The sequence below is a fragment of the Nicrophorus vespilloides genome, unplaced genomic scaffold, assembly GCF_001412225.1.
Source record: "Nicrophorus vespilloides isolate i.1.1-1 unplaced genomic scaffold, Nicve_v1.0, whole genome shotgun sequence".
Lineage (NCBI taxonomy): Eukaryota > Metazoa > Arthropoda > Insecta > Coleoptera > Silphidae > Nicrophorus > Nicrophorus vespilloides.
Genome location: NW_017100106.1, coordinates 261,602 through 286,202, shown reverse-complemented (window position 1 = coordinate 286,202; position 24,601 = coordinate 261,602). Strand labels below are relative to the sequence as shown.

General features: G+C 29.4%; 2 protein-coding genes across 2 annotated transcripts in view; both read left to right on the top strand.

Annotated features, from left to right (window-relative positions):
* The first annotated feature begins 1,083 nt into the window (after positions 1–1,083).
* The window catches only part of LOC108568296 (adenylate cyclase type 6), a 134,362-nt gene continuing 110,844 nt past the window's right edge, over positions 1,084–24,601 (top strand). The window contains exon 1 of the mRNA XM_017929285.1: positions 1,084–1,322. The gene's annotated coding sequence lies outside the window, so the exon portion shown is untranslated. The remainder of the gene's footprint in view (positions 1,323–24,601) is intronic.
* On the top strand, positions 21,686–24,330 carry LOC108568251. The gene is made up of 6 exons (XM_017929225.1): positions 21,686–21,729; positions 21,909–22,007; positions 22,415–22,678; positions 23,071–23,301; positions 23,456–23,758; positions 23,835–24,330. Exons 1-6 carry the CDS (start codon positions 21,686–21,688, stop codon positions 24,328–24,330), a joined length of 1,437 nt encoding a protein of 478 aa, XP_017784714.1.

Sequence of the window (24,601 nt, the reverse complement as noted above, 5' to 3'; positions counted from 1 at the left end):
TCCTAATTTTGTATCATAGATATTGATTCGCCGATTTCGTTCTTTTTTATTTTTGGAACTAAGTTGCAGTAGATATTCGAGCACTGTTTTTTTTCGGAAGTTAAAATCCATGGATCTAGTAATAATTGATCCAGGACAAGAAGAAAAACACAATAAATTTGCGCCTGGGTCGTATGTATAATTACTGCTTTCTGTGGGTCCTGACTATTTTCCAGAGCTATACTTAGCAGGCTACCAAAATTCATGGTTGTGGTTGAAACTGTTTTCTTGTTTTTGTATCATTATTAAAGATATATTTAGCATTTTTGGATCGATTATAGAAAATATTAAATAAATAGATACATTTCCTATTTTTTACCTTATACTTATTAAAAATCATGAATTCATGTAGGGAATTAAATGTTTGATACAAAGAAGGTGACTAACAAAAAATGTTTAACGATTAAAGTTCGTATTCACTGTCGCTTCTTAAGTCTGTGCTATTATACAAATATACAAGGTAGAATATGGAGCATATTTTTGTAGTCTCTGATTAGTGTAGATGAAAGGAATGGAATATAAACAAAGCATGAGGTTCAACAGAATGGTAAGTTGATAATTAATTAGTCCGGATTATAATGTACTCATAGGTACATCGCAAATGACGAATCGAATTACTAATTTCATATAATATAAGTAGAATTAGAAATTACATATGCAAAATAATATTATTAGCTCAATTTATAAATATTGTTAAATCTGTGGACTTTGCATCTATAAATAAAGCAATCAAGTTTTGTTTGAAAAATAAACGCACTCACCGAATGTAATTGTGGTTGTCTGAGTTAATATAATAATTACTAATTAATGAATGCAAATCTGGTTACGGTCGGACATGATGAAATATTGGGTTTTAGCGGTTTGCACCGTTCGGGTGAATTCGCAATTAGAAAACACACAGAATTGTTTTCCCTCTTTTGTTGATGCTCATGTTGATGTCGATGCGGTCCTTGCGACGAGGGGGTGGCGTCGCGACGCGCCCGATGCTTCGGCGTCGGCGTCGCCGGGTCGCCACCTGTAGGAAACCGTCGTCTGAACGAGCGATCCGCTGGAGAACAGTTTTGGCCCCATCGCAAACGCACGGAGTCGACACTCTGCTCTTCAATACCTCAGTTCCTCTTATCACGGAGACGCGCGTAGTCGGACTCTCATAATCATATTGCGCGATACTGGAGCGTCCAGACGCCGATGCCAAGCAGCGATATCTCAAAGGATTCGAACAATGGACATACTTCCCATATTAATATGAGAGCATCTGCAAACAATCAGTTCGGATGTGCATGGTGAGTCTATTAATGTTTTAATACATCTCCGAACGCGGTTTTCCATTATCGCATTTTTGTATTATCGCGTCGATCACTGAACAAAAAAAAAATTGAAAAAAACCTACATGGATGTGCGGCAAACAAAATGCACAATGCATGGGACAGATATTTTATTTTATTCACTTCCATTGTTTGTTTCGGGATTTAGTCCAATTGAATCAGATAGGTACGGCTTGTTGACTTCATTAAACTCCACCTTTTTTTATTTTGTATTTTCGTTAGACTATACGTAGGTCCTTAAAAATACGAAATTCATTAGCACAAAAAAAACTTGTATTATAAAGTATTAATGATTAACACTTTATAATAATAATTAAGTAAATCGATACCTTCCACTGATAATAATTGAATGATGCTTCTGAGTTTTATGAATTCACAGGACAAAGCGATGCGTTATCGCGTCGAACCATCAAATGTTCATAATGCAGTTTTAGCAATTCTGTATCTCGTTTGCTTACGCAAATCCTTTTATATCAATAATAATTATATATTGAAAAGTGAGGTTTTTTAATAATATATTTCTAAAAGGAACTAAAGTGAAAAATATTATCTGAAGTTGCAGCAATATCTTTCAATTTGGTTGCATACTGAAATTACTCAATTCTCATTCATATTTTCTTATATTTGTATAAAATGAATGATTTATAGCTTAAAAACTTATAAATATTTGGTGTGTATTTTTTGTTATAAAACAATATTATACTTGTATTGTGTCTTCAAACATTGCTTAAGTAATTATTAATATATAATTAGATATAATTTTAATCAATTTAATGGATAAATGTTAATTCATACATTTAAAGTACCGTCATATTTTGTTCAATAACTCGTATAGTCCGAGTAAGCGGTTCAGCAAATATCTCGCACTGTTTAAAGTCATCGATTAGTCCAGTAATCGATGATTTTAAAACCATCATTTGTAAATAAAATATTTGGGTATTAATTTTCTTAAATTTATTTATATATTGCTCAAATTTTTAAACTGGATTATGCGAAATATTGCTATACACGAATTAATGTACAGTGGTATCTTGGTTCTTAACCATTTGTGTGCCAGTGGTTGCACCATGGAACTACATAAAGAAGAATTACTTGTAAGCTTTTTAATTCCCAGTGGAACCACATGTTTTTTTTCAAATACTAAACAAAAATAGAAAAATTTGATCTTGAATTTATTCGTAAAGTATTACACATTTTACACCTAATTTATCCAAAAAAATTGACAGTTTTGACAAAATTAAGTCGAGTACCGAAATCGACGAGTAAAGAATAATGAACATCTCAAAGAAGTAATCTAAAATGTAGCATCAACTTCACAAATTATACAGAGTTTTTTTTTTGTTATAAAAACTAAAACTATAGTTTTGGTTTACCGTCAGATTGATTTGTCCAGTTGCGAGCATTTGCCGAGTACCGAAATATTCAATATGCGACTAATAATCTAGTTTGACAGAATTTATTTTTAAAATATTGTTTGGTAGAAGAAGATATTTTTAGAAATTAGTAAAAATATCATAATTTATATAATTGTAATAAAAGTTGTTATTATTAGTATTATTATTAAGAGAAAGTGCAAAATAATTAATTACTTATAGGGCGCTTATAGATCTATGCTCAATGTAATAGTTTATTCTTTTATAGTTTTATTATGATTTGATTTATATATGTTACGGTAAAAGTACATTTAAATATATACATTTTCTGGTAAATGTGTCAACTTACATTTACCCACCATTTCCGGGAAAAGTATACACTTACCCAATGAGATCGGTAAATGTTCATATAGGTAAATAAAATATACAAGTTATGTTACGTCAAAAAAAAACTAATCGTACAAACACAGAATTATTTTATTTTGAACCTAACACATTGTTTGTTGGTGACCTAATCTAACTTTGATATACAACAACTGTATCTCGTATAATAATTTCAACTTTACCGATATACGTAGCTAGATGTAAACCGGTAAAAGATTGATACTTACATTTACCCACAAGATCGGTAAACGTATACATTTACCGATTGTATACTTTTACCGTAACATGTATATTGATTTTTATTTATTTATGTATGACCATTACAATACATATTAATATTTATATAAATTATTCATAAAGATACTACAAATATCATTTCTTTTTTCAAATTACAATTAAATTTAACTTTGCAACAAAAAAAAATACATAAACCTAATTTTAAAAATTAATAAATTTCATTATCAAGTTATACTCGTATTTGTCATATTCATTAAACCGAACAGACATGTCTTCCAACTTTATTAGTAAACTTTTAAGTTTGAAAACTTTCTCGAAATTGTTCCACAAAAAGCTCATACAGGATCTAAACTGATCTTCAAATATTGATTGAACGAATGTGTGTATTTATTTTTAGCACATAAAAAAGAGAGAAAACATAAGTAACACACACACCAAACGTATGTATGTGGGTGTATTTTTTTGTGTCGAGCACGTTTCAATATTATTACGAGTGATTTTTCTTTCTTGTGTTATATTTGTACATTAAAAACAAATGTAATTAATATTTTTTCCATCACGTTTTTTATGTTCATGTTATTTATAAATGTCAATAACTATTTTTATTTCATACCTCAATTATATCAGGTATAATATTTAAATTAAATTTTAATGGGGAATACAGACAAACGTTTTATATTCTTTTAATGTAGTTATTTTTAAGAAAAAATATATTAAAGGTAATTTTTTATAGTAGATACCATTTGCAGAAATATGTGGACTGTGTAAGAAACCATATTATTGCATGTCACGTACAAAATAAGAAAGGGATGTTATACACGAGTTACAGCCAACAAAGTCAAATATACGAGAATGCACTTGGAAGGAATATTACACTGGAAAGGTCATATAAAATCCAATAGCGAATAATTTAAAATTACAAGTTGTTATGCGTAAACTTGCAAGTGGAAATATGAATAAAACCTAGTCGAAAATAATCATTTTCTTGTATAGAAACGTATTAGAATTGTCAAATAGTAGAATATCCAAATGGTAATCCAATCCGTCAATATTCCGCTCAGTTTGAAACATGAATAATGGAGGACTTTAAAATCGCATAAAAATAAAACGACACAAATAATAATAATGCTGTACTAATATAAGAAATTACAAGATTACAACTTGCTGAGAAATAAATCACAATTCAACGTTTTCTGACCATTAAAACTACTTTTAAAACTCTATTAATACTTACTTTTCATATAATTATCATTGGAATTACAAAATATATACAGTGCGATTTTTTTAGGCGGTATATGAATTCTTACCAATTCCAACGGCGTTGGAACCATTAAAATGTCAGTGGAATATGTACACACTGCTCAAACAATTCTGTTAGTCGATTTTGAACCAATTCGTCACAAGAATATGCGCGTTTTGGATTAACTCGAGTAGCAGTGAATTATGTATGTGCATTAAGAAAATTTTTCCACATGTACAATGAGAAATTAAATGTTTTTAAAATGTTTCCAGGTGTAATTTAATTATTTATTTTGTTTTGATGCACGTTCTAATGTATTTCGTAAATCTTTGACGTATTTTCTTAGTGCGATTTTTTTATGCGGTCTCTATCCACCGTATAAAAAAAAGTTTCTGTAATGTATAATACAAAGTTATTTGGTTTTACTGTACTAAGAATTTGTTCTAAATACGATAATATGTTTATTAAAGCCACTCAAGCCACTGGATATACCACGAAGATTTCCAATAAATGGTAATTGCGAAAAAAAATTGTAAATATTTATATCTTCTCAAAATTATAGTTATATACGAGGGGTATAACAAAAGTTCGCTAAGTTGACACTAATTCATTTGTTTCTGAAAAAAGAAAAGTTATTTCTCAATTTGTTAAAGTTTAACGGTAAGAATGGATAGGAGAAAATGCAACATTGGTGATGTGAGGTTGGTAGAAATCCCATCACCAACACAGCAAAAATTTGTTTTATCATTCTCTACGGATTTCGACGTCAACTTAAGCCCATGCAAATTTCCCAGGAATGCCAAAATGTATATGGAGTGAATACATCATCCTTTGTGACTATTTCCAATTGGTTGCTCGAAATCTTTGACCAATGATACAAATGTAGCCCTAGTGAAAACAAAGATTGACGAAGATCCAAGATTGACACAGAAAATGGTAGTTGATGATCAGGGCTTGAATGCCATGGCTTTGTCGCAAATATTAGATCATTGCTTAGTTCCATAATTTTTAAATGACGACCAAATAAAGGCACATTTTGCCGAATATTTCTTAGGAAATTTTGAAAATGGATATTCTAGCACTTTTAGTAAAATCGTAACAGTTATGATGATACTTGCTTCTATAAGTTTGACCTAGAAAACAAGCAGTAGTATGGAGCGCAGAAGGTAACAAAAGTGATTATGTTGATTTACTTTATTAGGGTAAAAATGGTAGCTGCTATTTTACTCGAAATTAGTCAGAGGGTAACTGCTAATTAGTACACAGAAACTTGCTTAACACAAGTTTTCAAAAATTTGTTGGGAAACCAGAAAAAAGGGGAACTTGAAAAGCTCCAAAAAGCCGATTTTGAGGAATGGTTTGTAAGGTGGCTCTACTGACTTAAGAAATGTATTGAAATAAATTTCCATTTATTTCATTTATGTAGAAAAATTACAAAAAAATTAAAATTTAATATATTAAAATTTAATATATTAAAATTAAATTATTTTTATTTTGATTTTTAGCGAACTTTTCTTAGATATTATATATATATATCTTTGTTAATAAGTGCAATAGAGTAATACCTCGGTTAACAGTAGTTCTGATAATGAAGCTTCGATATAAGGAAGGGTAATTTTGAGCTCCTTTTAACATATAAAATATTCAAATTTAAAATCAATATGATTAGAATTTCTACAAAAACAAAAAAAAATATCTAAGAAATTATAACTAGAAAATATCGATAAACAGGATATTAGAAATTTATTGAAAATGATTCTTTTCTCTTAAAGATTAAAAAAAACCTATGAGCAACAATACAAAGAAAACAAAATTATAGAATTTCTTATCAAATATTTTAAGAAACAAAGGTTTAAAAAGGTCATTTAACATTGATAACGTTTTAGTGTAAATGAATCTGATATACGAAGTAATGTTAAATAACCAATATTAAATACAATAACTCCGAGAAATTCTTAAATGAAAGAGAAAAGTATGTAAGTTGAGTGTTTATTTATTAAAACTTTTCATAGTTCGAAAGATTACCATAATGTTGTTATCTCTAAAACAAATGTTTCGCTTACAGGAATAATTAAGTTGATCCCATTCGATAATCGAGGTATGCCTGTACATCTTTTATATAATTCAACCAAACGTTTAGGAATAATGTCGCATGTTTTTTAAAACAAAATATATGTTACTAGAAATAACATTGCCCTTGTTTTTCTTGATTGTGATGATTTTGGTCAATGCTTCGAAGAGCAGTATTGTACTCAGAGGGAATCCTTGAGTGGTTTTCCCTTATAGATTCCCACACATATATCATCAATAGATGTTCTTTTCTCCGAATATTTTCGCCTCTCGATATATCTGGAAAGAAAACTCTTTATAGAACACAAAATAAAATATAGAAATATATCTTCTTCTAATAATGTAACAAATGTGTACTATTTTTTCATATTGTAATGCGTAATATTATCGTATTATAATGCATAAAAGGATAATGTATGAATAAATTGTTAAACAAAAATGTTTAAATTTTCTAACAATGTAAAAAAATATAATGATTTACGCAATACATTATATAGTAATTATTATCAGGTAATTCTCAGAAGCAGCAATTTACTAGTTTTTCATACTGTAAAGTAACTTACAAATTAATAAGAATTAATAATAACATTTAAAGCATCAAATCAAATTGATCTGCTGCTGATATTTTTGTTCAGAGAATATTACCATGAACTTATGAATTATGTAAGTGGTAGGAAGCTTAAATAAATAATTAATAAATCTAAAATAATGAAATAAAATCGTTTCTACCAGTTATAAATTTAGATTGTTCAAACAATCAAATAAGTCGAAGATAATTATTCTACATAAAAAAGCAATTAAGTATTCTTCATATTTATAATGGTTCAAACAATATTTTTCAGTCTGAAATGTTATGGATGGATGGATTTTTTAAGAAACAACCGTAACAAAACTGTGTCACACATAATATGTCTAAACTGAGAAAAACAGCAATTGAAGTGATCTCATTCATCTGTAATTTGATTTTAGCAACCGAATTTGTTATATACGAAGAAGTCAACTTTTTATAAAGTCAATGAAGTTCGGCTTTAAATTGTTATTAAAGTAATGATTGATTTGGAAGTACAGTCAATTCCGCGTAATCAGGATACCCGTTAGTTGGGACAGCCGGTAATTAGGGACAAATCCTAAAGAACGGAAACAAAGCCGAGCAAATACCATGGAACTTATTGGATGAGTTGTAAGATAATATATATGAAATGAAATAATGCAAATAGCTCAATCAAAAAATTAGAAAATGTTGATAAAGATTCATGTATTAAATGTCTAACATACACGTTTATTAAATGCAGATGATTAAAGGAGTTTACAACTTCAACTTTAGACTCATATTTTTAAATGTGATTTCACTTTGTATGTAGTCTGTGATTGTTTTCTTTCTTCGAAAAAATCTATTAATTTTCTTTGCGTTACCTCTGATGAAGTTTTGTTTAACAAAATTATTTTCTGGAATGCAACATATTCGTTAATCTAGATATGACTGTACAATTATTTTAATTGTCATTCAATATGAAGTATTTATTGTTTTGTAAGGATACAATCGATATCCCAATTATCGATTCGTTCATGTATTTGTTTATGCTGTGTACGAAAACAGTTTAAATATTGCGAATGCGAAGTGCATATGGAAATAAAAGCGGATTAAATTACTGAATGGGTCGACGTAAATGCTTGCTGCTAGGATTTAATCCACGCTCAAACAATATGATGGAACAGTAGTCCGTGTTTCGTGAAGTGATTTGCACAATATTCAAATGGACTAATATTTCGTGAGTTCTAAATCTCCAGCAAATTATTGTGCCCTGTGCACGGATTAAAATTCAAACTCTAAACAAAAACAAATCTTGAAATGTTTGTATTGTTATTATTACTGGTTTTGTTAGTACTGATAATTGGCACGAAGGTGAATTAACTGGAATTAAGTTTCAGTAGGCAGTAAACATTACGACAGTTATTTTTCTTGTTCCATTTGCTTTTCTTATATTTTCTCGTAGAAAATCAATTCCACACTCGGTCGAAGTAATTAATATATTTCTATTCAATACGATTTAATTGATAAATTTATATATAGTAAACCGGAAAAAAATATATTATTTATTATACATATTTATATAGCTTATGAAAATGTTTTTCTAAAAAAGTTTTTATTTTTATAAAGCGGAAAAGTACTTTAATTATTTTATTATTCCAACGTTGACGAGCTTCAACAAATTCTACAGAGAACAGTTTGAACAAACATTGAATTTACATTTTTATATGCAACTTTTTATAAAGGGTGTCCCAAAATTAACGCAAAATTTGAATCAAATAGAAAACACAGTTTTACACAGATATAAAAAATCACAATCTGAAGACTAAAAACTGTGTTTTCTATTTAATTCAAATCTTGCGTTAATTTTGGGACACCCTTTATAATCATATAGTATTTGTTTTATCTATAAAGTAATAATTATTTGTAACTAATAACAAAATAAAGGATAGCGATATAATCATTTATATATGATAGAACAACAGCAATACTTTTAAATTAATTAACTATAAAATCTTGTAAAATAAACCTAATACAATGACATAAACAATTATGTCATTGTATTTCAGTAAATTCATTTAATATTTTTGAATTACAAATCATGTAACTTGAATATGTCACTACTTTCAGATACTTTTCTCATATAAAACGTTTTTAGAACCTGGACTATTGCTGACTATACAGGCCTTAAGAATACAGATAATACAATTTGTTGTACGTGCTTGAAGGAAATAGTCGAAAGGATCAGTGTAGCTTTCGTTAATACTTGTTTATTTTTATAAAAGATGTGCTCAGCTATTTATGAAATCATGTTCATCCAATATCGAAAATAGAAAGTATTATTATAAAATATTGTTTTCATTTATTAAATTTTATAGAAACAGACAGATGATTTTGTCGATTCATAACTCAAATTTTGATCTATCTAGATATATTATACTAAATGAGGTAACAATGTTAAATCTAAGATAAACTTTTTTATTCACTTGATTTAATAAATAATTATTATTGGCTCATTTTCGAGCAAAGTAGGTTTTCCACCTATGGAGTATATAGTTATAAAATAGTATATTCATTTAATTTAATTGGTTTTATTTAAAAGGAATTGTTCGTATTCACTTTATAAATATATAATTATTATATAATCATGATAAGAAATGGTGATTATGTAATTGTTTAATAAATATTTTAGCATGATTTCATTGAAATATGCTGTTTGTATAGTAAAGAAAATTTCAAAGAAGTAGATGAATTGCACTGAAAAACTTTCGTAAAAAAAGCAGGAAATTAATTTTGTATTTTCTCTAGAAGTACAAACTTGAAATGATGAAATGTCTATTGTGTAATAGTGTGTATAGTATTATGGTATTCGACTATAAACGTACAAAGGGCCAAAACTGAAACAGCACAGCATTAATATGTCATTCCTTTTGTGGGAACGTATTTTGTTATTTAAAGGTAAATACACCTTTATGTTGTAGGTTACCTAAAATTAATGCAATATTATATAGCGTTTACTACAAATACGGTTTACGGTTTTGTTAGCATTACACAGCGAATATATTTGATATTAAACTATGACACTTTTGTTATGCTAATTTACACGGTAATCCACATATTGCACTACTATTATTATAAATGAATTTAATGTATCATTTTTGTTTGTTATAAAAACTATCTAGTATTCGTAAATAATATTTTGGCTTTTGGCTATTAGTCTGATATTCATCTCATAAACATGAAAATTATTAGAGATCTTTATTTAAGTTATGTTTTTTAAGAATTTTTAGAAACTGGTTATCAAACATCAGAAATTACACGACAAATATTAATTATCGAGATTATTAAAGGTTTTGTAATGAACTGTACGTTATAAGTGTAACTATATACAGTATGTAATAAGGGAAGTGCTTTTCAAGACATCTCAAACTGTCTGCAGGGAATTATTTGTGCTCTTAAAGTGGATATCAGAAACTTATCTGTCTGATGAAATAATATGAATTAAAATTTCTTTGTTGTATAATAATACTCACAGTTAGTTGAAATTTATTTATATCCATTAATGTTGTACAGTAAATATTCTATAATAAAAAAATATAATGTAAGTTGACGAGTTGAGTTGACCGTTGCCGAGCTGTCGCGTACCCACAATAAGTATAGTACATAAGTAACAATTTAGTCACATTCAATAACTAAAATAATTACATATTTATTATTTATTTTATATAATTAAATAAAATGTTCTTTTGTACCAAAGGCTATTGACCAAAATATTTTTGCCTATTTAATATCTTTTTATGCATGTCCGTTATCTGTAAATTAAACGTGTTTTATAAATTCATTTTTTACTTATATAACATTTATTATCCTGAATTGTCCTGATGTTTAACAATTTGTCTCACGTCCTGTGGAATATTTAAAAATGTATTGATTTTTAGAAATAAAAATAAACCTAAGACTCAAGCAAGACAAAAACACGTGCTGAGACTATGAAATTAATATGATGCATGATTAATTTAAGAATGAACTACAGAGAATAGAATGAACTATCACACATTTTCATAATATTTTCTTATAATAATAATGTTTTATATAATTAATCGAAAATTAACACATACATTGAAAAAAATATATTGAAAATATATATGAATTACAAAGAAAATAAAATACTACAGAAAGAAGTCGTATTTAGTCCCAATTTTCTGAGCAATGTATATAGTTAGACGATCAAATGTATTAAGAAATTAATTGTAGTAAAATAAAAATTGTCAATATTGATTGATGATAATAATTCCTAATTACTATTATTAATAAATAATAATATTTATTGCAACAAACATTATACAAACTTAACAAAACAACATAATAAGAAAAATAAAACGTTAAATTGTTGCAAAGGGCTTTTTTTATATTCAGATTAATTAAAATAGAAAAAATATCGAATATACGTGGCTTTTATACGTTGCCACAAAAGTTTATTAAAGCTTGACATTATATTGAATATTTTTTAAAAGAATTTGTGATGTGAAGTTCACGTGTTATTACTAGTATACATGCTAAACCAAAATATGTTTTAATATGAATGAAAGGCGTGCGCAAAGTGCAATACGAAACGGTTTTCTTTGATAAAACTGTACAGGTAAATGTTTGCCTATTGCGTACAGACTTTATTAGCACTTGGTAATATTATGTGTTTATTTAGTGACGGCACGCTAAAAATGATTACAGCTTTAATGTCGCACATTCTGCGCATACGAATTTCAATAGATTGCGATATATGTTACCTGTTAATATTTAGTTATTTCATGGAATAACGGATCATACCTTTAGAGATAGCATAGATATATTATATATATATATATAGATTTTTTTTGTAATACCACCAACGACAATGTAGACGCTGATACTCAAGGTTGGCTGTTTCTGAGCAATTCTCATTCTGCTACAAGGAAAACTCGATTTAAAATTATAATTTTCCACTTTGCATAGCTCAAACACAGAGAAAACTAATTCTTCTTGGCGTCTCTAGTCAGACTTCGCGAACGCCAGCACAATTAAGAGTTTGGAAAGGTAAATACTTTAGCTCTTGATTTTAAATTATGAAATAATTCCCAAGTTGAAAAAGTCAAGTCCATTGTTTTTCAAAGATTTTTTTTTTCTTAAATACACAACAACCCGAAATTGAAATACAAATTTAATTAAATCAGCGGTTCTCAAACTGTGCGGCGCCGTAACTTGATAGGAGGGCGTCAAATCGCTTTTTTTTTAACATAAATAAGATTATTATTGCAAAGTGATTATTATCACTATTACCATAGTTAAATATTACTAATTCTTATATTAGTGTCAATATTGTTTCATTTCTCATAATAATTTATTGGTTAAGGTTATTGATCGTATGTGTGTGAAAATACTTCTCTCGATTATTGTTATTATAAGTTGATGTATATACCGTATAATGAGAACATGTAATTTTTATGTCGTTTGATGTTGTTAAATTGCATGATTACATAAGATAATGAATAGGGGCAATCCGACTTACTTGTGGAATTTAACATATAATTAGGTTAAGGACAGACTTTTTGTATTTTTAAGCCATATATTATGTGTACCAATATGCGTTTCATGAAAAGACTTCGTTAAGAGGACCTACGTGTTCTGAGGTAAACATACTATGGACCCGTTCCTTCGTAAAGAAAATATTTTTTTTTCAACAAAGAAAAGTTTTATTAAATAAACAGTCAACTTACATACCAAGTGAAATCACATTTTAAAATATGAGTCTAAAGGGGATTGTTTTCTCTTTTATTTAGCAATAACACTTTTTCATGAAACAGCTTCATAATTTTTACTAAAAAGTTTCTTCTTTGTCTTTGTTTAACAAAGGATTTTAAATATTCCGTTAAAAAAAAAATTATTAAATTTCTACGGTCATTTTCGATCAACCTTATATGTTATGTCCTTCTGTTTGTTGGGGCCATATATTGTAGGATGATTGGAATATTTTGCATGTTAAATGAGGCTTAAAATTGCGGACAGCAAATATTTCAGAGGTAACCTCTAGTACTGAATTACTGTATTTTATAGAACGTTTCTTTATCCATGATTCTCCAATTTGGGATTGTTAAAGAAGATAAATATGTTTAATTTCTTTTATAAATAAATAATATTTTTACATAATAAGATATTTTCATATATCATAATTACGAGATATTAAATATTATGTTAATTATTTATATATCATTGAATTGTAATATATCTTATATTTTGCGAATATTAGATTAATTTAGTTAAAAAATGTGAAAATATTAAAATAGTACTAAATAAAAAAAGGAAATCAAATAATATATTGATATATTTTCTGTTATACTCTTTCCCGAAATATTCTGTTTGCTGTACATGAATTAATTGCATATTTTTTTTACCATAAGCGGCAGCCTCAGGCGAACGGCCGAACAATTAAAACTTTATAAACATAAATAATTTAACTTTTGGTCCAAAATTACGGAGATACTTTCAAAGTTCAGCAACACCGTGTATCCTTGTTGCTATATTTTCTGTCTGTCTCTTTATTTTTCTCTCTTCTCCTTTCATTTCATTTCATTTCATTTCGTTCTTGAAACCTACCTGATTTCGCCAGAGGCGTAGAATTTTGTTCATTTTTATTTTCGACCCTGCTTTGAGTTACATATCCTCCATCCATATCCAAATAATATTTTGCAACGATCGATTTTTGACGTCTGCTCCGTAAACACGAGCGGAGCGTGTTATTCATTTACATTCGGGTCATAAAACTTGCCTCCTGGTTTCAACCGCAAATCGGCCACTTTGATTCTTGCTAATGGATACTATATCCAGATTTTCACATGTATGTATATTTCGTATTTATTTTTAGTGGTTAATCGTATTTATTTATCTGGCGTTTGTTGAGTTAATATGTTTATTTTCAAATAAGTAATATTTTTATTACGGTATGAAGGATAAATCCGATTTTATGTATACAGCAATAATTCTCATAATCAATCAGTCCTGTTAATATCCTGGACTGTTTGAAACCGGACTAAAAGAGGAACTAAATGCATTCAAAAATATGCTGCAAAAAAAGAAACATTTAGACCATTTAGTTTATTTTGAAAGTGAATCCGGATTAAATGATGCCGGACTATGCGAGGTATTGCTGCATTTCATTTCTTGGGAATCTCTTTAGCTAATGTATATCCATTTGGATAAACTTTTTATAGTAATAATTATATAAAATTACATCTGAAATTGCAGTATTGAATAATGTAAGTGTCCAAATATTTATACCATTTTCCAAGTAGTCGATGAGAGTTATTCAAGGTGATGTAGACCAGATGACCCGATTTTTCGGGATTTGTCCCTATTTTTGATTAGATGTGACGCTGTACCAGAAATGTGTTTCCGGAATGTTGTATGTAATGCAACTGATTTCTTCATAGTTGATACTACCAATGTAGTATTTAAATTTATCAATCATCGTTTTTTTATTGTATTTACATAATTTTTATATAATTTTCAATCAAAAAATATATGTTTTGTGAATGAATGAATGAATTTTAAATCTTCATGAATCAGTTTGTAGTATCAAAGATATATAATGTACAAGAGCACAGTATTTCAACTTGTATTTGACACATTGTATATCAACAATTACACATTTATTTAATACTGTCGGAATATCATTGAAATACCTTCAACTTATTATTGTCTCAATATATTTAATGTTTTGGTATCATATTAAGTATTCATTGCCATTAGAAAATAATGTTTTTCACCTTTTTTATTTGATCTGCTTTGTATATAAATCACTTTCTAAAGCTTCTAAAGTTTTCTAAAACAACTATAATATTTTAAAGTTTTGCTTTCTTAATTAAAACATTATCAAATAGCTTTTTAGTTTTATGACTTTTATTGAATTATGCATATTTTATGTTTTTTTTAGTATTTATTTTTTCAATTAATTTCTAGTCAATTTGTTCAAAAATAATCAATATTATATTGAGCCTCTGTGTAATCATTGAAGAAAGAGGCTTAATATATGCGCATGGTTGTTCACACAATTTTTACAAGTACAGATAGTGTACAAACTTATAACTATAGGTAAAAACACTACATTGCACAAGCTTTCCTATGCTTTCCTATGGATTTTAAAAAGGCAAATATAATTTAAGGTCAAATTGACCGGGATATAATGAAATATGATAATATTTATTATTAACTTACATGTCTACACTATTGAGTGGTTACCAATTGATTAATGTCTATGTTATGCGAAAATATAGTAACGGAACAAAGCGCAATTATAAAGTTCACCTCAAAATTTAGATTTAAAGCAGTAAAAAGTTATGGATAATTGTAGATAAATATATATTATTTTTGGAACAAATAAGTTGAAATTATGGTTAGCATAACATAGTTTAACCTCGATAAACGAAAAGTAGTACCCAATAAATACATTTTTAATTCAAGTATTATGTAAGTTATCTAATATACCTGTGATTTGGACATGTCATTAAATCCCTATAATATAAAGAGATATTTATTTACTGAAAATTGTTTTATGTTTAGGGAATAATTTCATGAATACTTAACATCGTATTAATAACATATTTGTATATACTATTTAAAGAGTCATGCTTTCGCAACTTATATAGGTTTCATAAAAATAAATTGTGTTTGTATCCTGGAGTTTAGCGTCGCATTAACATACACGTCAGTAGTATCCGTAGTATCCTTGAACTTGCACCTCGTTAGTAAGTTGATCGATTCCGTAATCTAGGATAATCATAAGATAATCTTAATGCCGATTGTAACGTTCGAGTAATTCGTTATTTTCATTATTTGGTGAATGAACATTCAATATTCCATAATCATCCACATGTTTCACAATCTGGATTTGAGGGGTTATGTAAATTAAATTCCGGAAAGTATCCAGACTACCGTTCCGAATAATAGATCCTAAAATAAAATGGAATGTATTAAAGTTAAACGGCAGAAAAGTAAGCGTGCCACCAACAGATAAATAATCGGGGTCGAAGTACTTAAAGAAAGACTTGGAAACGAAAAAAATCCAACGTATGAGAAATATCGTAAACAAATATGGAAACAATGCCGGTATTATGTAATTACATTAAATTGTCGCATCCTCACATGTTTGAATGCGAAAATACTTGGAAATGTAATAATTTTTCACACGGACGATTTTTCCTGAAATTCAAGCAAAACAGCGCTCAAGGTATTTCCTCTTAATGGGATTCGGATGCAAGTTAATGTGCACAGTGCTATTTAATGGCGACTAGAGGATTGGAAAAAAGTATAATATATACCTAAATGCTTTTAACATAATCTCGACCATTTATGTAGTGTCGCTGAATTCCCTATTGATTTTACTTCACATATTAAGTAAGCCACTCAATGGATGGAAAAAATAGAACTCTTGGAAATCGTCTTCTATAAATATCATATATTTATATTATTTTCAACACTTGATATTTTTTTTATGTCGTGTAATTTTTTTAACAATCTGTTCAACAATGTGAACATTGAGTAAATTTAAGATCGCGGTTGACATTAAATAGGTAATCTTTCCCGGTGGACAGTTATCATTATGATGATTTTTTTAAATTTTTTATTTGTTGGTTGACTGTCGTCTTGTAGGTTAACTCCAGTAGTATATTGATGATCTGCGATTCCACTATTTCCTTTGACTGTGAATCTGCTGCTGCTATCCTTAACACTGTCATTGTCCATCGACTGAACCTTATTCATATCACTGTCCATATGTAATGAACGATGGCCCTATTGCCTATTGTGAGAGGGCTCACAAAGTGCCTGGCTTTTGACCAGGATTCGAACCGTCGCCGGTTTGATCATGGGTAGGGCGACTAATAGCCGAATGGTTAAGAATGGTTGCTTGATATTTATAGGAGTTTAATACAGTTTAATATATATAGCAATACTTCTCATACTGCGAGTAATCTTGGACTGTTTGCAACCGGACTAGTCGAGGATTTTAAATCCGCTTAAAAATGAACTGTACAAAAAGAGATTATAAAAACTTGTATAATGTCCTTTGAACAATTAGTTAATGAAATCCTCTTTAATATATAAATGTTTTCTGACAATAATAAAATAATAGTCCATGTAATTAGATTGAACAAACTGTACATTCCTTTGAAAATTAATTTGCTTTTGCATTTCATTTTATTTCAACATTGTAAATATAATCTATATGGTAAAACAAACAATAATATTTATTTCTAGTTATATATAAAATATTAGAAATTAACCCATCTACACAATATGCGTTTTACCGCCTGACCATGCATATAAATCAATTAAACCAAAACAAAGGTAATTCATCGATTTACAATTAACATAAATAACATTATATCTAAATTATGTTTTCCCTAAATAAAATTTAATTTAAATATTTTGTTATTTTAGATATTAATATAATTTGTATAGATATTATGGTATAAACCGGAACATGATTTGGATTCTTACTTACTTTTGTATTCCTCTCTATAATTTATACGCAACAAATCCAGAAAAATTGGGATATCTAGTACAACTCTTTTTTTTTACCATAATTTTACTTAATCTGATTTTTTTCTATATCATATTTTATCCAATGCAATGAACGCCAAATCCGATTCAACAATGTTGTACCCAATTCACATAATATTGCTGTATTTATTTTTCCTAAAACGAGTTAAAAGATAATGTCTTTATATGACTTGACCAACCGTTGATAGGTTTAATTAGCTAACGTTTGTACGTTAGTTCGGTCAGAAGAGCTATAGCAAAAAGCTTTTAGTCCATTTTAAGTAATATATTTTTTAAATTAAAAGGTAAATAATATAAATGTATCAATATTATTATATCAATGGGTGAGAAAAATAGTATTTGAAATAAAATTTATTACAATTTAAAACATGAATGGAATTAATTTAACCAACTTTAGTAGAACAAATATAAAATGATACATGCATATAAAATATCTGTTATAATAAATATTGTTAAATTTGATATTTCTATACTAATTATATTATTATTTATGTATTTAACATAAGGGATCTCGACCAAGGTTTTTCCAAAATTATATTGTTTAACTGCAATCATTAGATATATATATATAATCAGTGCAGTTTAGAGATTTGGGTTGCATGTATAGGAACATGAAACAAAATAAACAATTTAATGAACCAGAAACCCGATATTGAATGTGTGGTAATTAGAGTTACCATTGCTTTGAACAGAATATAAACTGGATACGAATATAACCAAAAGCCTGTATTAAAGGTGTAATACAAATCCTCATTAAATTGCAGAGTCAGTCTGATTAAATGAAACAGAAAAATAATGCAATTACATAAAATAAATTCAGAAACTCTCTTGATGTAATCAAAAGTGAAGTGTAATAATAAAAAAAACATGTTTTAATTACTTTTATATGCTTATATTATTTCTAAAAGCAGATAATAATTAATTATTTTTAAATTAATTCAATGAATAATGTTGCTATTATAGTTTGAAATCTGTTGTGTCATAATCTTATGAGAACAATATCACAATTATTCATTATTGAGTTCGAAAGTCCACAGAAATATAAAGTTATTTGAATTTTTCATTATATACCTGACTGCTATGTCATTAAGTCATCAATTATCAATTAGTTAATAATGACAGATTATTGAATATTTATTTGAAGTTACAACCAAATATTTTAAAAGGTACTTAAATGACATTGAAAAGGTTTTATTTTCAGTGAAAATGATTCTGTTTTAGAAAGAAGTGCAAAGAAAATGTTTTTATTAAAAAATATATTTTTATTAGAAAGGAACGTATTTTGGTCATAGTATGTTTAATGAAATATAGCTATTGCAATGAATATTATTTTTTTTTAATTCTTCATATTAAAATTAATATAATTTATTGAAAAAAAAATTTCGTTTTTTCTTTGTATCCAATTATTTATGTAAATATATTTTATTTTCATTTAGGTATACCCATAGTAGCTACAAAATTGATTTTCAGTTAAACAACTCGAAGTCTTCAAATATTTCTAATAATTAAGAAAGGAAACTGAAGTTAAAAATAGAACAAACTTCAATGAGCTTGTTCATTACGCAGGTAAATACGGATTCTAATTAAAGAATACTGAATGAAGTGTACGCTCTGAGGAAAGGAATTTACGAAATTAAAATGTATTTATTGTAAAATGCAAGGAAAACAGTAGCGAATTCATCAACGACAGCGAGAATTAATAACGTGAGGAAATGAAATAAAGAAAAAGCGACGACGATGTTTTAGTTGCACGGAATTAAGTTCTAGGCACTAATGGGAATAAAAGACTACAGGCGAATAATAAAAATGTAGGAGGGAATGAAGTAAATAAGAATGATGGATACGTTCAGTGGGAAATGGAGATGTTTAACTGCTCAAGGGGATTAGTAGGATATATAATTATATGGTGTAGTATAATATACCTAGGATTATAATTAATAATAAGTAATATTCATTATTTAGTGAACACTTACAATGTTTTCTTGTTATTTATATGAATTTTCATTTCGATTTAGTATCATAATTGTATTTTTAAAATGTAGATATTATTATAAATAACTATAATAATATTATGGAATATAAATATGTTTTTAGTGTGAAATGATATTCTTTTTTTGTATACAAAGAATGAATTATATATTTTCTATTTTGTCTAATGAACTTTTGTCATTTATCTGGCAACTTCATGATTACGCGATTCCGTACTTATCAGCAAAAAACTGAACCAAGTGTGATTTCAAACAAACAATAAACCAACCAAATAAATAGCATGATCCTTTTTTGGGGTGCTTTGTGCTTGATCATGATCGTTTTCGATTTATGTTATTGTAGTTAATCCATTTTTCATTGCCAGTAATGATGTTTAAAAAAGTGTCGATATCATTGCGTTTGATATGGATAATGCAAATATTAATTCGATGTGTTAAGTAAATGTTTTTTTTAATTTATGCGAATATCGAAATGTGAATTACTTACGAACTAGTTTTATTTCAAAAGGTTGTTCGTAAGTCGGGAGTATTTTAAAAATTTCAAAATATAATTATCTTACCATACATTATCATGTTTTTTTACTCTTATATTTGTTAAATTCCATATTACTGATAGTCTAAATTTGAAAAATTACATTAAAATAAACAAAATACTTACTTACAAATCATTTTCAATGTAGACATCACAATTATTTAATAAAAAAAACAACAAAAGAAACATGCAACAAAACAGGTAGTACATCTTGGTCAGTTAATTTTTATTATCATTATATATTTCCTTGTAACAAGTTTTCGTAAGTCGGAGGATACGGGTACACTTTTTCGTATACAAATACTTTATTTTCCTCAAAACAAGATTGAAGTTGTTGTTTTTGCAAATTATAGTGTACATATTTAGTGTGAAGATAATTATATATTTTTATATATTCCGCCAATATACTGCACTGTTTGAAACTAATCGGGGTCGCATAAAATGGACACCATAAGAAGAAACTTAACTGCATGGAGAAAAAAAATCATTAATGTTTATACAATCATTTTGTGTTCTAATATGTCAGAATTTATTTTTAATTAAGTTTGTTTTGAAATTTTCACTATAGAAAGCGGATTGATCGAATTTGCACTATACTCACTATTTATAAATTATTATGTATTTTTGCTAGTTCATAGAGTTTTATTTGTGAAAAGTATAAAATGAAAAAAAAAATGGTTTCAAAGTGCACATAACATTCAACTATGTAGGATTCGTAAACTTTAATTATATTTTATACTTATTCTTGGCTCGTTATTGTTTTTTTATAAAGTACACTTTGATGTATACTTATAAAATTTTACCGAGTATATATATAGAAACGCGTTTTAATTCAGAATTAAAGGATAACGCTATTTTCACAGAGGAAACAAATTTTCACGTTACTTCTATCTGTAGAGTAGAGTTTTTGCGATTAAAATTATATTTTAACATAACATAAATGCATTATGTATATGCATATATAAAACATATTGATATTCAGAAAATAAAAATAAATGCAATTTTCAAATATGGGATTCTATTATTGAATTTTCTGCAATGTATCGCATTTACGTGTTTAAGCCATTACTTTTTATCGTCGCAGTGCCTCTAAATAAGAGAGGAAAAAAACTACGCAATAAAACAAGTATATTAATATTGCTTTGTCTTTATGTCTGGAAATATCTGTACATGGTTTATTAGATATATGTTATTAATAATACGTATTAGGATATAAAAGCATTTTTACAATTATTTATGTTATCCTATTATATTTTATCCTATTTAATAAATTATAAATATCAATCAAAAGTTTTAAACAAATATTGCAAAATATCTAAGAATAAATTCAATTTAATTAATTTGTATTGACAAAATCTTGTATACAAAAAAGCCTGATATGCATCAACCCAATACTTCAAAAGTTGGAACATACTTACTTAGGTAATAAACTATTTTATACATTTTCCTGAAAAAAATAGGAACATTTTGCATTCAATATTCATTTAAATACAGTAAAACCTGTTTTTGGGCTGTAGATAGCGACCGCACAAAAAAATATTCGAAAATTTAAAAAATTATATCGTATAACAAATAACTTTGTATTGTGGTGCTTACTTCAGCCCGGATATAACGTCAGGTACCAACCCGGTACAGGACGCCCCACTCCAGCCCGTAGCGGGTATACCGGGAAGGACGCATAAGGGTGCTACCCGCATATGGTATATAAGCTGCAGGATATCTATAATTGCTCTCTGCAATGCCGAAAGAGCTAAGGCTTACAGGAGCATGCACCTTTAAATAATTAACATTGTAATATGTCTCAATCCGAATAAATAAACTGAAATATATATAATCGCTCTGTTGTGTCGCGCCGTGTTAGCCAGTAAGGTTCTCTGTATTATATCGTGTAAGTACCCTTTTGTATCCTGTCTCTCTCTCTATATCATTACTTATCCGTAAACATACTTGTAAACACCGCCATTGTGGAAGTAAATGCTCCCACTCTATGAACATTGCTCTCCAATCCATATAACCGAACTTCTCCAATTTGGTGACCTCGACGTGAACGTTTTCTGCCGTGGAACATAAAACTGTGGTTTACCATGATGGAAGCCTGTTTTTAAAGCGCCAGAATCACCGCGGATTTGGACAAATATTTATGCGTGGTTAGCAGCTTGGACGAGAAAAATATACGTGAAGTGGAGGACGTGATAGGAAATCCACCAGCAGTTGGTAAATACGAAAATTTGAAAAATACATTTATCGAACGGCAATTACCCAATCGTGAGGAGATGGATGACCGCGCGCCTTCGAAATATTTACGCCATCTGAGAGAGTTGGCCGAAACAACTGTGCCAGAAGATTTCATCAAGACGCTCTGGATGGAGCGGTTTCCTTTTAATGCACGTGCACAAGAGACGCAACACCAGAAACATCGTTGGAAGAAACATCGTCCGCAGCGGGAATGTTAGAAATATCGTGTAAACCAGAGCTAGCTATAATGAGAAGACGACCTGAGGAGCGTAGCTTTCGCTAGATATAACGTTCATGTTCGCGTCCATGAAGTGTAGTTAGAAATTTGTCGGGTAATGTGTGCTGGTATCACCATACCTTCGGTTCAAACGCGTACCAGTGTAGATCTCCGTGCAACTTAAAGGTGGGAAACGACGACGGTCGTCAGTAGTGGCTAACTACGACCACAAACATTTTTCATGCCGCTTATTCCTGACGGACAAGAACATGAATGTACGATTTCTAACAGACTCGGTCTCTTAATCGCAGCCACAGAGACAAATCAAAATACGTACTTGTGGCGGCTAACTACTCTACAATCGCGACAATCGGGACAGTGCCCTTAGTGTTGCATTTGGAACTGCGCCAATATTTCACGTGGAATTTCGTGGTCGCAGATGTGAGTAAACCCATAATCGGCGCGGACTTTTTGGACCAATACAAGCTCCTCGTCGATATTTCGAACAAACGCCTCGACGACCAACCGCATTATCTGAAAAGGCACAATGATGCGAAACACTGAAAGCATCAAAACCGTCAATGGATCGTTTCCTTACCATCGGTTATTAACAAAGTTCCCTGAAATAACTCGTCCTGATGGAACACCAGGGGAATCAAGACCATGCCATCAGACATTTCATTAATACAACTCCAGGTCCACCGGCCTCAGTAAACTAAGACGTTTAGTCCCTGACAAATTAAGGCGTGCAAAGGCAGAATTCGTGGGCGGCCCCGTTCCACATGGTGCCAATTTCAGATACCCAGTGCCACACATCGAAGACTTCGCACATCCGCTGCGAGGAAAGACGGTTTTTACGAAATTAGACCACGAATCCGTGTTGCAGAAGAAGATATCCCAAAAACGGCCATTACAACACCCTTTGGCCTTTTCGAATTCCCGTTCATTACGTTCGGACTACGAAATGAAGCTCATACCTTCCAGCGATTCATGGACGAGGTGCTGCGCAATCTAGATTTCTGCGCAGCGCAAAGTGCGTCTTCGGAGAGCCCCAGGTAACGTTCCTCGGGTACAGCGTCTCCAGCATCGACACAAAGTCATTACCGAAGAAAGTAGAAGGCATTAGAAGATTTCCGCAACCAACGACAGCACAATATCTCCGAAAATTCCTGGGTATAATTATTTTTTACCGCAGATTTTTGGCAAATGCCGCAGGTACCCGAGCGCCACTAAACGACCTGTTAGTGGGAAACATTAAGGAGAAGTCACTCATCAAGTGGTCAGTCCAGACGCAGAGAGCTTTCGAAAGCTGCAAAGAGAGCTTAACACAAGCAGCGCCATCCGCAACCAATCTGCAAACCGGGGCAGCCCTTTCGTTCATCAGCGACGCCTCAGATTTTTCAGCCGGCGCAGCTCTCCAACAGCGAATAGGCAACGAATGGAAACCGTTGGGATTCTTTTCTAAGAAATTGACCACAGCGGAGAAGAAATACAGCGCATACGACAGGGAGTTACTGGCGATTTACTTAGCAGTGAAGCATTTCAGACACCTAGTAGAAATCTCTCTCTAGTCTCTCTCTCTATCTGTATCATTACTTATCCGTGATTGAGCCGAATAAACATACTTGTGAACACACTTGTGGAAGTAAATGTTCCCACTATACTTCTCCAAAGTATAATATACTACAAAAATGTTTTTATGCGGTGCCTATAGCACAAAAAAAAATACGTCAAAGATTTATAAAATACTTGAGAAAGTGCATCAAAACAAAATACATAATTAAATTACACAGAAATCTTTTTAAAACATTTAATTTTTCAGTGTGCATATGGACAAATTTT